This window comes from Bombina bombina, chromosome 7 (genome assembly GCF_027579735.1).
Source record: "Bombina bombina isolate aBomBom1 chromosome 7, aBomBom1.pri, whole genome shotgun sequence".
NCBI classification, from domain to species: Eukaryota; Metazoa; Chordata; class Amphibia; order Anura; family Bombinatoridae; genus Bombina; species Bombina bombina.
This window is the reverse complement of record NC_069505.1, coordinates 104,731,940-104,749,180: the sequence shown is the minus strand read 5'-3', so window position 1 is coordinate 104,749,180 and position 17,241 is coordinate 104,731,940. Positions and strand designations below refer to the sequence as shown.

General features: G+C 43.5%; 1 protein-coding gene across 1 annotated transcript in view; it reads right to left on the bottom strand.

Moving 5' to 3' along the window:
• ACCS (1-aminocyclopropane-1-carboxylate synthase homolog (inactive)) overlaps positions 1–17,241 on the bottom strand; it is a 162,631-nt gene that overhangs the window by 117,093 nt on the left and 28,297 nt on the right. The window contains exons 5-6 of the mRNA XM_053720233.1: positions 16,628–16,697; positions 8,611–8,677 (exon numbers count right to left, since the gene is read on the bottom strand). Coding sequence (XP_053576208.1) covers positions 8,611–8,677; positions 16,628–16,697 — 137 coding nt within the window. The remainder of the gene's footprint in view (positions 1–8,610; positions 8,678–16,627; positions 16,698–17,241) is intronic.

Here is a 17,241-nt window from a genome sequence, read left to right as displayed (position 1 = left end):
TCCAACATAGGTGTGTCCGGTCCACGGCGTCATCCTTACTTGTGGGAACCAATACCAAAGCTTTAGGACACGGATGAAGGGAGGGAGCAAATCAGGTCACCTAAATGGAAGGCACCACGGTTTGCAAAACCTTTCTCCCAAAAATAGCCTCAGAAGAAGCAAAAGTATCAAACTTGTAAAATTTGGTAAAAGTGTGCAGTGAAGACCAAGTCGCTGCCCTACATATCTGATCAACAGAAGCCTCGTTCTTGAAGGCCCATGTGGAAGCCACAGCCCTAGTGGAATGAGCTGTGATTCTTTCGGGAGGCTGCCGTCCGGCAGTCTCGTAAGCCAATCTGATGATGCTTTTAATCCAAAAAGAGAGAGAGGTAGAAGTTGCTTTTTGACCTCTCCTTTTACCGGAATAAACAACAAACAAGGAAGATGTTTGTCTAAAATCCTTTGTAGCTTCTAAATAGAATTTTAGAGCGCGAACAACATCCAAATTGTGCAACAAACGTTCCTTCTTTGAAACTGGTTTCGGACACAGAGAAGGTACGATAATCTCCTGGTTAATGTTTTTGTTAGAAACAACTTTTGGAAGAAAACCAGGTTTAGTACGTAAAACCACCTTATCTGCATGGAACACCAGATAAGGAGGAGAACACTGCAGAGCAGATAATTCTGAAACTCTTCTAGCAGAAGAAATTGCAACTAAAAACAAAACTTTCCAAGATAATAACTTAATATCAACGGAATGTAAGGGTTCAAACGGAACCCCCTGAAGAACTGAAAGAACTAAATTGAGACTCCAAGGAGGAGTCAAAGGTTTGTAAACAGGCTTAATTCTAACCAGAGCCTGAACAAAGGCTTGAACATCTGGCACAGCTGCCAGCTTTTTGTGAAGTAACACAGACAAGGCAGAAATCTGTCCCTTCAGGGAACTTGCAGATAATCCTTTTTCCAATCCTTCTTGAAGGAAGGATAGAATCTTAGGAATCTTAACCTTGTCCCAAGGGAATCCTTTAGATTCACACCAACAGATATATTTTTTCCAAATTTTGTGGTAAATCTTTCTAGTTACAGGCTTTCTGGCCTGAACAAGAGTATCGATAACAGAATCTGAGAACCCTCGCTTCGATAAGATCAAGCGTTCAATCTCCAAGCAGTCAGCTGGAGTGAAACCAGGTTCGGATGTTCGAACGGACCCTGAACAAGAAGGTCTCGTCTCAAAGGTAGCTTCCAAGGTGGAGCCGATGACATATTCACCAGATCTGCATACCAAGTCCTGCATGGCCACGCAGGAGCTATCAAGATCACCGACGCCCTCTCCTGATTGATCCTGGCTACCAGCCTGGGGATGAGAGGAAACGGCGGGAACACATAAGCTAGTTTGAAGGTCCAAGGTGCTACTAGTGCATCCACTAGAGCCGCCTTGGGATCCCTGGATCTGGACCCGTAGCAAGGAACTTTGAAGTTCTGACGAGAGGCCATCAGATCCATGTCTGGAATGCCCCACAGCTGAGTGACTTGGGCAAAGATTTCCGGATGGAGTTCCCACTCCCCCGGATGCAATGTCTGACGACTCAGAAAATCCGCTTCCCAATTTTCCACTCCTGGGATGTGGATAGCGGAGAGGTGGCAGGAGTGAGACTCCGCCCATAGAATGATTTTGGTCACTTCTTCCATCGCTAGGGAACTCCTTGTTCCCCCCTGATGGTTGATGTACGCAACAGTTGTCATGTTGTCTGATTGAAACCGTATGAACTTGGCCCTCGCTAGCTGAGGCCAAGCCTTGAGAGCATTGAATATCGCTCTCAGTTCCAGAATATTTATCGGTAGAAGAGATTCTTCCCGAGACCAAAGACCCTGAGCTTTCAGGGATCCCCAGACCGCGCCCCAGCCCATCAGACTGGCGTCGGTCGTGACAATGACCCACTCTGGTCTGCGGAATGTCATCCCTTGTGACAGGTTGTCCAGGGACAGCCACCAACGGAGTGAGTCTCTGGTCCTCTGATTTACTTGTATCTTCGGAGACAAGTCTGTATAATCCCCATTCCACTGACTGAGCATGCACAGTTGTAATGGTCTTAGATGAATGCGCGCAAAAGGAACTATGTCCATTGCCGCTACCATCAACCCGATCACTTCCATGCACTGAGCTATGGAAGGAAGAGGAACGGAATGAAGTATCCGACAAGAGTCTAGAAGCTTTGTTTTTCTGGCCTCTGTCAGAAATATCCTCATTTCTAAGGAGTCTATTATTGTTCCCAAGAAGGGAACCCTTGTTGACGGAGATAGAGAACTCTTTTCCACGTTCACTTTCCATCCGTGAGATCTGAGAAAGGCCAGGACTATGTCCGTGTGAGCCTTTGCTTGAGGAAGGGACGACGCTTGAATCAGAATGTCGTCCAAATAAGGTACTACAGCAATGCCCCTTGGTCTTAGCACAGCTAGAAGGGACCCTAGTACCTTTGTGAAAATCCTTGGAGCAGTGGCTAATCCGAAAGGAAGCGCCACGAACTGGTAATGCTTGTCCAGGAATGCGAACCTTAGGAACCGATGATGTTCCTTGTGGATAGGAATATGTAGATACGCATCCTTTAAATCCACCGTGGTCATGAATTGACCTTCCTGGATGGAAGGAAGAATAGTTCGAATGGTTTCCATCTTGAACGATGGAACCTTGAGAAACTTGTTTAAGATCTTGAGATCTAAGATTGGTCTGAACGTTCCCTCTTTTTTGGGAACTATGAACAGATTGGAGTAGAACCCCATCCCTTGTTCTCTTAATGGAACAGGATGAATCACTCCCATTTTTAACAGGTCTTCTACACAATGTAAGAATGCCTGTCTTTTTATATGGTCTGAAGACAACTGAGACCTGTGGAACCTCCCCCTTGGGGGAAGCCCCTTGAATTCCAGAAGATAACCTTGGGAGACTATTTCTAGCGCCCAAGGATCCAGAACATCTCTTGCCCAAGCCTGAGCGAAGAGAGAGAGTCTGCCCCCCACCAGATCCGGTCCCGGATCGGGGGCCAACATTTCATGCTGTCTTGGTAGCAGTGGCAGGTTTCTTGGCCTGCTTTCCCTTGTTCCAGCCTTGCATTGGTCTCCAAGCTGGCTTGGCTTGAGAAGTATTACCCTCTGTTACAGAAGCATTAGTTATTTTGTTGTGAAGAAACTTATTTCCCAGCAGCAATGCCTGAACCAGCCAAGCCAGCGCCTAAGAAGGGCTCCAAGAAAACTGTAACAAGTATCATTTCATAAAGGGTTAACTCTGTTCAGTTTTGAGAAAACTATTTTCTGAGGCAGGTTTCCTAGCATATTGTGTACTGTAATTAAGTTTGTGATAAGCATTCACTGCTAGGTGATAAGAAGGACTCAATTGTTTTCTTGTGTGTACTTGTTATCTGCGGTGGCCTGTCCAAGGGCTTTGTCTAAATGTGTGATGGGGGATTTTATGCTTCCCCCCCTGGGAGTTCCCTGTGTGCATGTAACCTAAATAAAAAGCAGGCTGGGCATCCCAGTCCTCAGTTCTTGGTTGTCCCTCAATCGCAGCGTTGACTCGTTTTTGTGGGCAGAAGGGTATCCTAGCTGTACTACAGCTAAGGGGGATTATTCTACATTTGCGAGACTCATATAGAATACTATGGAAAGCAGTTTCTCCCCTCTTCAGCAATAGGAATCCAGGCTACTAAGCGGTCCATCTCTCAGCGAGACTAAGGGTAACCGTAACACCCTCTTGCTTAGAGGACGTAGCACTTTGGGCTGGTCCGTTTCTACGAAAGGGACGAAAATTAGGTTTATTTTTTGCCTTGAAAGGCCGATCCTGAGGAAGGGCGTGGCCCTTACCCCCAGTGATATCAGAGATAATCTCTTTCAAGTCAGGGCCAAACAGCGTTTTCCCCTTGAAAGGAATGTTAAGTAGCTTGTTCTTGGAAGACGCATCAGCCAACCAAGATTTCAACCAAAGCGCTCTGCGCGCCACAATAGCAAACCCAGAATTCTTAGCCGCTAACCTAGCCAATTGCAAAGTGGCGTCTAGGGTAAAAGAATTAGCCAATTTGAGAGCATTGATTCTGTCCATAATCTCCTCATAAGGAGGAGAATCACTATCGACCGCCTTTATCAGCTCATCGAACCAGAAACATGCGGCTGTAGCGACAGGGACAACGCATGAAATTGGTTGTAGAAGGTAACCCTGCTGAACAAACATCTTTTTAAGCAAACCTTCTAATTTTTTATCCATAGGATCTTTGAAAGCACAACTATCCTCTATGGGTATAGTGGTGCGTTTGTTTAAAGTGGAAACCGCTCCCTCGACCTTGGGGACTGTCTGCCATAAGTCCTTTCTGGGGTCGACCATAGGAAACAATTTTTTAAATATGGGGGGAGGGACGAAAGGAATACCGGGCCTTTCCCATTCTTTATTAACAATGTCCGCCACCCGCTTGGGTATAGGAAAAGCTTCTGGGAGCCCCGGCACCTCTAGGAACTTGTCCATTTTACATAGTTTCTCTGGGATGACCAACTTGTCACAATCATCCAGAGTGGATAATACCTCCTTAAGCAGAATGCGGAGATGTTCCAACTTAAATTTAAATGTAATCACATCAGGTTCAGCATGTTGAGAAATGTTCCCTGAATCAGTAATTTCTCCCTCAGACAAAACCTCCCTGGCCCCATCAGACTGGGTTAGGGGCCCTTCAGAAACATTATTATCAGCGTCGTCATGCTCTTCAGTATCTAAAACAGAGCAGTCGCGCTTACGCTGATAAGTGTTCATTTTGGCTAAAATGTTTTTGACAGAATTATCCATTACAGCCGTTAATTGTTGCATAGTAAGGAGTATTGGCGCGCTAGATGTACTAGGGGCCTCCTGAGTGGGCAAGACTCGTGTAGACGAAGGAGGGAATGATGCAGTACCATGCTTACTCCCCTCACTTGAGGAATCATCTTGGGCATCATTGTCATTGTCACATAAATCACATTTATTTAAATGAATAGGAATTCTGGCTTCCCCACATTCAGAACACAGTCTATCTGGAAGTTCAGACATGTTAAACAGGCATAAACTTGATAACAAAGTACAAAAAACGTTTTAAAATAAAACCGTTACTGTCACTTTAAATTTTAAACTGAACACACTTTATTACTGCAATTGCGAAAAAACATGAAGGAATTGTTCAAAATTCACCAAATTTTCACCACAGTGTCTTAAAGCCTTAAAAGTATTGCACACCAAATTTGGAAGCTTTAACCCTTAAAATAACGGAACCGGAGCCGTTTTGAACTTTAACCCCTTTACAGTCCCTGGTATCTGCTTTGCTGAGACCCAACCAAGCCCAAAGGGGAATACGATACCAAATGACGCCTTCAGAAAGTCTTTTCTAAGTATCAGAGCTCCTCTCACATGCGACTGCATGCCATGCCTCTCAAAAACAAGTGCGCAACACCGGCGCGAAAATGAGGCTCTGCCTATGCTTTGGGAAAGCCCCTAAAGAATAAGGTGTCTAAAACAGTGCCTGCCGATATTATTATATCAAAATACCCAAATAAAATGATTCCTCAAGGCTAAATATGTGTTAATAATGAATCGATTTAGCCCAGAAAAAGTCTACAGTCTTAATAAGCCCTTGTGAAGCCCTTATTTACGATCGTAATAAACATGGCTTACCGGATCCCATAGGGAAAATGACAGCTTCCAGCATTACATCGTCTTGTTAGAATGTGTCATACCTCAAGCAGCAAGAGACTGCTCACTGTTCCCCCAACTGAAGTTAATTGCTCTCAACAGTCCTGTGTGGAACAGCCATGGATTTTAGTGACGGTTGCTAAAATCATTTTCCTCATACAAACAGAAATCTTCATCTCTTTTCTGTTTCTGAGTAAATAGTACATACCAGCACTATTTCAAAATAACAAACTCTTGATTGAATAATAAAAACTACAGTTAAACACTAAAAAACTCTAAGCCATCTCCGTGGAGATGTTGCCTGTACAACGGCAAAGAGAATGACTGGGGTAGGCGGAGCCTAGGAGGGATCATGTGACCAGCTTTGCTGGGCTCTTTGCCATTTCCTGTTGGGGAAGAGAATATCCCACAAGTAAGGATGACGCCGTGGACCGGACACACCTATGTTGGAGAAAGCTAAGTTTTATTTATAAATTTGCCTAGTGCTCCTCTCTTCTTTGATCGCAAGATCATGATATGTGATAAAGTACTACTAAGGGATTTGGAGTGAGCACAGGCACCAAAGAAAGCATTGACAAACCCTGGGTCAAAGAAACAAAGGATTTCCCATAAGCGCTGTGGCACAAACAGTTATCTAAAGAACGAAGCACAAGAGCTGAAGCGGTACTAACCGTCACAGGTGTGACCGAGGAGGGAGCCCGGGCTTTTTGCAGCCCATACCTAACGGAGTTGGAGAGTGGCGAAATAGGAGAGGAGGCTCCTGTGGACTAGCACACACAGAAGAGACGCAAGATACAGCACAAGCAGTGGTGAGAGGTATTCACCATTTCCGCAAGGAGCGGGTAAGAATCTGCACGTCCAAATACATAAACTGTTTTGCATACCACAGCAGACTGACTTTATCATAAAGTGTTGTTTGGGGATGAGCTTAGCAACACAACATTGGCATATTTGAGCTACATTAAGCTGCAGGGAATATCCTGGATCACAGGTTGATTTTTCCTAAAAGTTATCAAGATAGTCCTATGGTGCTTGGACTTACATTGTGTTTATATTTGGAGGCTGCATTTACATAGCTTATCTATAGCTTGGACCTAAGGCCAGAAACTTTCAGAATAGTTGGGGATACCACAGGTTAAATCAACCATTTCAAATGCGAATATAAGGGTAAAGGTAAACCTTCCCTCGATCCAAACTCCCCATCCAACTACCGCCCTATTTCCCTACTCCCTCTTGCCTCAAAGCTCCTCGAAAAGCTAGTATATGCACGTCTATCCCATTTCCTTACACTAAACTCTCTTCTTGACCCACTGCAATCTGGATTTCGTCCCCATCACTCCACAGAGTCAGCAATTGTCAAGGTTACCTACTTACAGCAAAATCCAAAGGCCACTTCTCTCTGCTTATCCTCCTTCACCTGTCTGCAGCCTTTGACACTGTTGACCACCCTCTTTTGCTCCAAACCCTCCAATCCTTCGGCATCTGCGACACAGCTCTCTCGTGGTTCTCTTCCTATCTGTCTAACCGTACATTTAGTGTAGCCTTCTCCAGGGCATCCTCTGCCCCATTGCCACTTTCTGTTGGGGTACCTCAAGGCTCTGTCCTTGGTCCCCTTCTCTTTTCAATCTACACGTCATCATTAGGTTCCTTGATAAAGTCCCATGGGTTTCCATATCATTTGTATGCCGATGACACCCAAATCTACCTCTCTGCACCAGACCTACCTCCTTCCTTACTAACCTGTGTCACTAATTGTCTTTCTCATATCTCATCTTGGATATCCTCTCACTACCTTAAGCTAAATCTCTCCAAAACTGAACTTCTTATTTTTCCCCCTTCTTCCAATATCTCCACCCCCAACTTTTCTATAACTGTTGATAATTCCATCATTACCCCTACCCGCATGCCTGATGTCGCTGGGTCACAATTGACTCAGACCTTTCCTTCACTCCTCACATTCAGTCCTTGGCTAAAGCCTGCCACTTCCACCTTAAAAACATCTTTAAAATTAGACATTTCCTTACACAAGACACATCTAAGATTTTAATCCACTCTCTCATCCTTTCCCGTCTCGACTACTGCAACTCTGCCCTCTCTGGTCTACCTAGCTGCTGCCTAGCTCCTTTACAATCCATTATGAATGCCTCTGCCAGGCTCATCTTCCTTACACGTCGCTCTTCATCTGCTGCACCTCTCTGCCAATCCCTTCACTGGCTTCCTCTTGCCTCTAGGATTAAACACAAAATCCTCACTCTGACATACAAAGTCCTCAACTGCACTGCTCCCCCCTACATTTCAGACCTTGTCTCCAGATACTCTCCCTCCCGTCCCCTTCGCTCTGCTCACAATCTCCTACTCTCCTCCTATCTTGTTACTTCCTCACATTCCCGTTTACAGGACTTCTCCAGACTGGCCCCCATCTTGTGGAATTCCCTGCCTCGCTCCACAAGACTCTCCCCTAGCTTTAACAGCTTCAAGCACTCCCTAAAGACTCTACTATTCAGGGATGCATACAACCTACACTAACCTTTCCTAACTCCATTGCTTTCCCCTTGAACCCCTTAGAATGTAAGGCTATGAGCCCAGCTGTTTGCAGATCGCCTTCATAAGAGCTGACTACAAAAGTGAAACTCTCGGCAGGGCCCTCTACCCACTTGATCCCTACAAAAGTTATCCTGTATACCGACTATGTTTACAGCGCTGCAGAATCTGTTGGTGCTCTACAAATACCTGATAATAATAACAATAAAGGAAATACTTGTAAACAATGTAATACACTCCAGCAGGTAAAGTGGATCATTGGGGAGAACATTTTAGAGTAAACTGTACCATTAACAAAGGATCGGAACGGACATGTATAGGAGATAATCAAAATGCCAAACATTCAGTCCATTCTCTTACTATAGTATGGTAATAACGGTTAATAGACCTACCTCCAGGGTCACATAACACAGCAGCCAGAGACGAAAAGAGAGACCCACAGCCGTTGAGGATAATCACCTGAAACAAATACAGTTTTAACAAATAGAAAATTATGTTTTTTGTCGTAACTTATTTGCTCAAACCCCCTTGAAATCCTGTTTTTTTATGTTATGACACTACAGCCGGCACCTTCAATAAGAAAGTGAGCGGCACAGCACATTTCTCTGAGGAAGCGCATTTGCGCATGCAAAAAACGCATCAGATTTTGGCATGCTGTCTGTACAGACTGTCTGCAATCGGTTTAATAAATCAGCTACTCAGCATCTTGGATCTACTGGTATAACGATTCACTGCTGGCATAGGACAGGAGCGCACATTCTGCTTAAAGTATAGAGTGGCTGGAACCGATCTATATATACCGATCTATATGTCTCTACACTTCAGCAAGGTGAATGAACAGGGTGGGGGGACAGATAGTACTGGTAGAAGATTTTAGATCATTTCTGAACTAATTTTGAGTATTAAAAAAGCTAGTGTTTTATACACCTGTTTAGGTAAAGAATGCATAGCAAAAGTATACATTCTTTACCATCACTTTAAAGGGACATGAAACACAAAAAGTTACTTTTGTGATTTAGGTTGAACATACAATTTTAAACAACTTTCCAATTTACTTCTATTGTTTAATTTGCTTCCTTTTCTTGTTATCCTTTGTTGAAAAGTATATCTAGAAAAGCTCAGGAGCAGCAAAGAACCTAGATTCTAGCTGCTGATTGGTGGCTGAATATATATACTGGTTGTCATTGGCTCACCCATGTGTTCAGTTAGAAACCACTAGTGCATTGCTGCTCCTTCAACAAATGATACCAAGAGAAAGAAGCAAATTTGCTAATAGAAGTAAACTGGAAAGCTGTTTAAAATTGTATCTTCTACCTAAATCATGAAAGAAACATTTTGGGTTTCATGTCCCTTTAATTGGTAAGTTTAAAAGTGTGATTTGAACTTTTAAGTTAACAAATAAATGAGAATTATTAACATGTGAACCGAGTTTGCACAGTTTTTGGGCTCTTGAAAAAAATGAGTTGTAAAATATGAAACACACATACTGTATATATTTAGATATATATGAAAGAAAAGAGCACTCAACATGGCTGCAAAGCAAAGATTCAACAGCCAGACAAAAACATAATTTATGCTTACCTGATAAATTCCTTTCTCCTGTAGTGTAGTCAGTCCACGGGTCATCATTACTTATGGGATATTAACTCCTCCCCAACAGGAAGTGCAAGAGGATCACCCAAGCAGAGCTGCTATATAGCTCCTCCCCTCTACGTCACACCCAGTCATTCGACCAAGAACCAAACGAGAAAGGAGAAACTATAGGGTGCAGTGGTGACTGGAGTATAATTAAAAAATTTAGACCTGCCTTAAAAAACAGGGCGGGCCGTGGACTGACTACACTACAGAAGAAAGGAATTTATCAGGTAAGCATAAATTATGTTTTCTCCTGTTAAGTGTAGTCAGTCCACGGGTCATCATTACTTATGGGATACCAATACCAAAGCTAAAAGTACACGGATGACGGGAGGGACAGGCAGGATCTCTATACGGAAGGAACCACTGCCTGAAGAACCTTTCTCCCAAAAACAGCCTCCGAAGAAGCAAAAGTGTCAAATTTGTAAAATTTGGAAAAAGTATGAAGAGAAGACCAAGTTGCAGCCTTGCAAATCTGTTCAACAGAGGCCTCGTTCTTAAAGGCCCAAGTGGAAGCCACAGCTCTAGTAGAATGAGCTGTAATCCTTTCAGGAGGTTGCTGTCCAGCAGTCTCTTAAGCTAAACGTATTATGCTACGAAGCCAAAAGGATAGAGAGGTAGCAGATGCTTTTTGACCTCTCCTCTGTCCAGAATAAACGACAAACAGGGAAGAAGTTTGTCGAAAATCTTTAGTTGCCTGTAAATAAAATTTCAGGGCACGGACTACATCTAGATTGTGCAGAAGTCGTTCCTTCTTTGAAGAAGGGTTAGGACACAATGATGGAACAACAATCTCTTGATTGATATTCTTGTTAGTGACTACCTTAGGTAAGAACCCAGGTTTAGTACGCAGAACTACCTTATCTGAATGAAAAATCAGATACGGAGAATCACAATGTAAGGCTGATAATTCAGAGACTCTACGAGCCGAGGAAATAGCCATTAAAAACAGAACTTTCCAAGATAACAGCTTGATATCAATGGAGTGAAGGGGTTCAAACGGAACACCCTGTAAAACGTTAAGAACTAAGTTTAAGCTCCACGGCGGAGCAACAGATTTAAACACAGGCTTAATCCTGGCCAAAGCCTGACAAAAAGCCTGAACGTCTGGAACTTCTGACAGACGCCTGTGTAAAAGGATGGACAGAGCTGAGATCTGTCCCTTTAACGAACTAGCAGATAAACCCTTTTCTAAACCTTCTTGTAGAAAAGACAATATCCTAGGAATCCTAACCTTACTCCATGAGTAACCCTTGGATTCGCACCAGTGTAAGTATTTACGCCATATCTTATGGTAAATTTTCCTGGTAACAGGTTTCCTAGCCTGTATTAAGGTATCAATTACTGGCTCTGAAAATCCACGCTTTGATAAAATCAAGCGTTCAATTTCCATGCAGTCAGCTTCAGAGAAATTAGATTTTGATGTTTGAAAAAACCCTGAATTAGAAGGTCCTGTCTCAGAGGCAGAGACCAAGGTGGACAGGATGACATGTCCACTAGATCTGCATACCAGGTCCTGCGTGGCCACGCAGGCGCTATTAGAATCACTGATGCTTTCTCCTGTTTGATCCTTGCAATCAAACGAGGAAGCATCGGGAAGGGTGGAAACACATAAGCCATCCTGAAGGTCCAAGGTGCTGTCAAGGCATCTATCAGGACCGCTCCCGGGTCCCTGGACCTGGACCCGTAACGATGAAGCTTGGCGTTCCGGCGAGACGCCATGAGATCCATATCTGGTTTGCCCCAACGTCGAAGTATTTGGGCAAAGACCTCCGGATGAAGTTCCCACTCCCCCGGATGAAAAGTCTGGCGACTTAGGAAATCCGCCTCCCAGTTGTCCACTCCTGGGATGTGGATCGCTGACAGGTGGCAAGAGTGAGACTCTGCCCAGCGAATTATCTTTGATACTTCCATCATCGCTAGGGAACTTCTTGTCCCTCCCTGATGGTTGATGTAAGCCACAGTCGTGATGTTGTCCGACTGAAACCTGATAAACCTCAGAGTTGCTAACTGAGGCCAAGCCAGTAGGGCATTGAGAATTGCTCTCAATTCCAGAATGTTTATTGGAAGGAAACTCTCCTCTTGAGTCCATGATCCCTGAGCCTTCAGGGAATTCCAGACAGCGCCCCAACCTAGAAGGCTGGCGTCTGTAGTTACAATTGTCCAGTCTGGCCTGCTGAAGGGCATCCCCCTGGACAGATGTGGCCGAGAAAGCCACCATAGAAGAGAATCTCTGGTCTCCTGATCCAGATTCAGCGTAGGGGACAAATCTGAGTAATCCCCATTCCACTGACTTAGCATGCACAATTGCAGCGGTCTGAGGTGCAGGCGTGCAAAAGGAACTATGTCCATTGCCGCTACCATTAAGCCGATTACCTCCATGCATTGAGCCACTGACGGGTGTTGAATGGAATGAAGGGCACGGCAAGCATTTAGAAGCTTTGTTAACCTGTCCTCTGTCAGGTAAATTTTCATTTCTACAGAATCTATAAGAGTCCCCAAGAAGGGAACTCTTGTGAGTGGTAAGAGAGAACTCTTCTCCTCGTTTACTTTCCACCCATGTGATCTCAGAAATGCCAGTACTAACTCTGTATGAGACTTGGCAGTTTGAAAGCTTGACGCTTGTATCAGAATGTCGTCTAGGTACGGAGCTACCGAAATTCCTCGCGGTCTTAGTACCGCCAGAAGAGAGCCCAGAACCTTTGTAAAGATTCTTGGAGCCGTAGCCAACCCGAAGGGAAGAGCTACAAACTGGTAATGTTTGTCTAGGAAGGCAAACCTTAGATACCGGTAATGTTCTCTGTGAATCGGTATGTGAAGGTAAGCATCCTTTAAATCCACTGTGGTCATGTACTGACCTCTTTGGATCATGGGTAAGATTGTCCGAATAGTTTCCATCTTGAATGATGGAACTCTTAGGAATTTGTTTAGGATCTTTAAATCCAATATTGGTCTGAAGGTTCCCTCTTTTTTGGGAACCACAAACGCGGAACTGGATGGATCACTCCCATTAGTAAAAGGTCTTGTACACAGCGTAGAAACGCCTCTTTCTTTATCTGGTTTGTTGACAACCTTGAAAGGTGAAATCTCCCTTGTGGAGGAGAAGCTTTGAAGTCCAGAAGATATCCCTGAGATATGATCTCCAACGCCCAGGGATCCTGGACATCTCTTGCCCAAGCCTGGACGAAGAGAGAGAGTCTGCCCCCCACTAGATCCGTTACCGGATCGGGGGCCCTCACTTCATGCTGTCTTAGGGGCAGCAGCAGGCTTTCTGGCCTGCTTGCCCTTGTTCCAGGCCTGGTTAGGTTTCCAGCCTTGTCTGTAGCGAGCAACAGCTCCTTCCTGCTTTGGAGCAGAGGAAGTTGATGCTGCTCCTGCCTTGAAATTACGAAAGGCACGAAAATTAGACTGTCTAGCCCTGGGCTTGGCTCTGTCTTGAGGCAGGGCATGGCCTTTACCTCCCGTAATATCAGCGATAATTTCTTTCAAACCGGGCCAGAATAAAGTCTGCCCCTTGAAAGGTATGTTAAGTAGTTTCGATTTAGAAGTTACATCAGCTGACCAGGATTTTAGCCACAGCGCTCTGCGTGCCTGAATGGCAAATCCGGAATTCTTAGCCGTAAGTTTAGTTAAATGTACTACGGCATCAGAAATAAATGAATTAGCTAGCTTAAGGGTTTTAAGCTTAAGTGAAATCTCATCTAATGTCGCTGAGTCAAGGGTGTCTTCCAGAGACTCAAACCAAAATGCTGCCGCAGCCGTGACAGGCGCAATGCATGCAAGGGGTTGTAATATAAAACCTTGTTGAACAAACATTTTCTTAAGGTAACCCTCTAACTTTTTATCCATTGGATCTGAAAAAGCACAGCTATCCTCCACCGGGATAGTGGTACGCTTAGCTAAAGTAGAAACTGCTCCCTCCACCTTAGGGACCGTTTGCCATAAGTCCCGTGTGGTGGCGTCTATTGGAAACATTTTTCTGAATATAGGAGGGGGTGAGAAAGGCACACCGGGTCTGTCCCACTCCTTAGTAATAATTTCAGTAAGTCTCTTAGGTATAGGAAAAACGTCAGTACACGTCGGTACCGCAAAATATTTATCCAACCTACACATTTTCTCTGGGATTGCAACTGTGTTACAATCATTCAGAGCCGCTAACACCTCCCCTAGCAATACACAGAGGTTTTCCAGTTTAAACTTAAAATTTGAAATGTCTGAATCCAATTTATTTGGATCAGATCTGTCACCCGCAGAATGAAGCTCTCCGTCCTCATGCTCTGCATATTGTGACGCAGTATCAGACATGGCCCTAGCATTATCAGTATACTCTGTTCTCATCCCAGAGTGATCTCGTTTACCTCTAAGTTCTGGCAAATTAGACAAAACTTCAGTCATAACATTAGCCATGTCTTGTAAAGTGATTTGTAATGGCCGCCCTGATGTACTTGGTGTTACAATATCACGCACCTCCTGAGCGGGAGATGCAGGTACTGACACGTGAGGCAAGTTAGTCGGCATAACTTCCCCCTCGTTGTCTGGTGAATGTTGCTTAACATGTACAGATTGACTTTTATTTAAAGTAGCATCAATGCAATTAGTACATAAATTTCTATTGGGCTCCACCTTGGCTTTTGAACATATTGCACAAAGAGTTTCCTCTGTGTCAGACATGTTTAAACAAACTAGCAATTAGACTAGCAAGCTTGGAAATACTTTTCAACTAAATTTACAAGCAATATGTAAAAACGTTACTGTGCCTTTAAGAAGCACACAAAAACTGTCACAGTTGAATAACAATGAACCGGATTAGTTATATAAACCAAATTTAGCAAAGGATTGCACACATTAGCAATGGATGATTAACCCTTAATATCAGAAAAAAACGTATAACAATTGACAATATAAGCGTTTTTATCACAGTCAAGCACAGTCTCACAGGTCTGCTGTGAGTGATTACCTCCCTCAAAACTAGTTTTGAAGACCCCTGAGCTCTGTGGAGACGTCCTGGATCATGCAGGGAGAAAAAGACAGACTGTGACTGAATTTCTGATGCGTAGTAAAAGCGCCAAAATAGGCCCCTCCCACTCACACTACAACAGTGAGGGAAGCTCAGTAAACTGTTTTAATTTAAAACAACGACAGCCATGTGGAAAATAAAGCCCAAAACAATTTTCACCAAGTACCTCAGATAATTAAACGATTTAACATGCCAGTAAACGTTCAAAATCTAATATATGAAAAGTCATTAAAAAGCCTGCTGCTAGTCGCTCACACTGCAAGTTAGGCTAAAAGTTATATGCATACAGTATTTTCCCAGTGAAGTGCCATTCCCCAGAAATACTTAAGTGTTAACATATATACATGTCAGCCTGATACCAGTTGCTACTACTGCATTTAAGGCTGTACTTACATTATATCGGTATTAGCAGTATTTTCAAAGTCAATTCCATTCCTTAGAAAATAATATACTGCAACATACCTAATTGCAGGTGAACCTGCCCGCTGTCCCCTGATCTGAAGTTACCTTACTCCTCAGAATGGCCGAGAACAGCAAACGGATCTTAGTTACGTCCGCTAAGATCATATACAAAAAACTCAGGTAGATTCTTCTTCAAATTCTGCCTGAGAAGGAAACAACACACTCCGGTGTCGTTTAAAATAACAAACTTTTGATTGAAGATATAAAAAACTAAGTTTAATCACCACAGTCCTCTCACACATCCTATCTATTAGTTGGGTGCAAGAGAATGACTGGGTGTGACGTAGAGGAGAGGAGCTATATAGCAGCTCTGCTTGGGTGATCCTCTTGCACTTCCTGTTGGGGAGGAGTTAATATCCCATAAGTAATGATGACCCGTGGACTGACTACACTTAACAGGAGAAAGTGACATCAGTATCAGTACTAAAACAAATGCTATGAATGGGAGAGACGCTGCTGCCTGTTACCTCCCCCCCCCCCCCCGCTTTATCCTTCCAAGGCAGCACCAAGGCATTTTTCTTGACTCTAGGACTCCATTTTCTAGGTGCTACTTGCCCTCTAGTGCCCAAGTTTATCAACTATGAGGCCGAGGTACATGGAGACTTTGGGGGTGCCCCCTGCATTCTAAAGGAAATAATGTTACAATGAGGAAGGATTTGCACAGATCTTAGTGTGTTAACCTTTTACAAGAATAAATCCGGGTCAGAAAAGAGCTGAATGCCGCGAGCGGTCACTTTCCTCCGCATTTGAATCCTACTAAAGGATCTGAATGCAGATCCCTACTTAAAATGTATAGGGAGATAGCAGGCACACTTTTTCTGGAAAGCTCTGAAGACACCTTTGACCCCCAGTGTTTCCCACTGCCCTCCAAGGCCACACTCCAGACTTAGCGCATGAACCTGCAATTCATAGGAGGGTGCTTTCAGGAGGCAATGAAAAAAAGCTGGAAGTAGCAAACAGGTTCATGTGTGCCATATAGATAACATTGTGCTCACTCTTGTGGAGCTATTTATGAATCAGCACTGATTGGCTAACATGCAATTCTGTTAAATGAACTGAAATAAGGGGGCAGTCTGCAGAGGATTTAGATAAAAGGTAATCACAGAGGTAAAAAGTATATTAATATAACTGTGTTGGTTATGAAAAACTAGGGAATGGGTAAGAAAGGGATTTTCTGCCTTTTTAAACAATAACAATTCTGGAGTAGACTGTCCCTTTAATATTCGCAGTATTAACATATCTATAAACGAACCATGCTATTTTGTAAAATTAGGATCTGGAGCAGTTATACTCACATTTTCTGGATTGAGAGGTGCTGGGGCCTTGCAGTAATATGTTAGGAAACGAGCAACTTCCTCTCTTAAACTAAGAAACAGAAAAATAAAGTTGTAATGCTAGAAGCTGCATATGAGAGAGAAAGAGAGTGAGAAACATTCAGAGAGTAAAGGGAAAGATATACCTAGCGGGTAGAGAAATAATGAAGGAAGAGAGAAAGCAAAAACATACTGAGGCAGAGAGAGAGAGACGGATACATAGAGATGTGTGTTACCGTTGAAAAAATAAGAGTAATGGAAGATTATTTGTGCAAGAGGACAGAACAACTAAGAGAAAAAGTAGAGGAGAAAGGAATGGAGACATAGGGGTAAGACAGAGGATCGAGAGATAAAGGAAGATAGAGATAACTATATATATATATATATATATATATATATATATATATATATATATATATATATAGAGAGAGAGAGAGAGAGAGAGAGAGAGAGAGAGAGAGAGAGAGAGAGAGAGAGAAAGAAAAAAAGAAAGAAAGGAGAGAGAGAGAAAGAAGGAAAGAGAGAAAGAAAGGAGCGAGAGAGAGTGAGAGTGAGAGAAAGAGAGAGAGAGAGAGAAAGAAAGAAAGGAGAGAGAG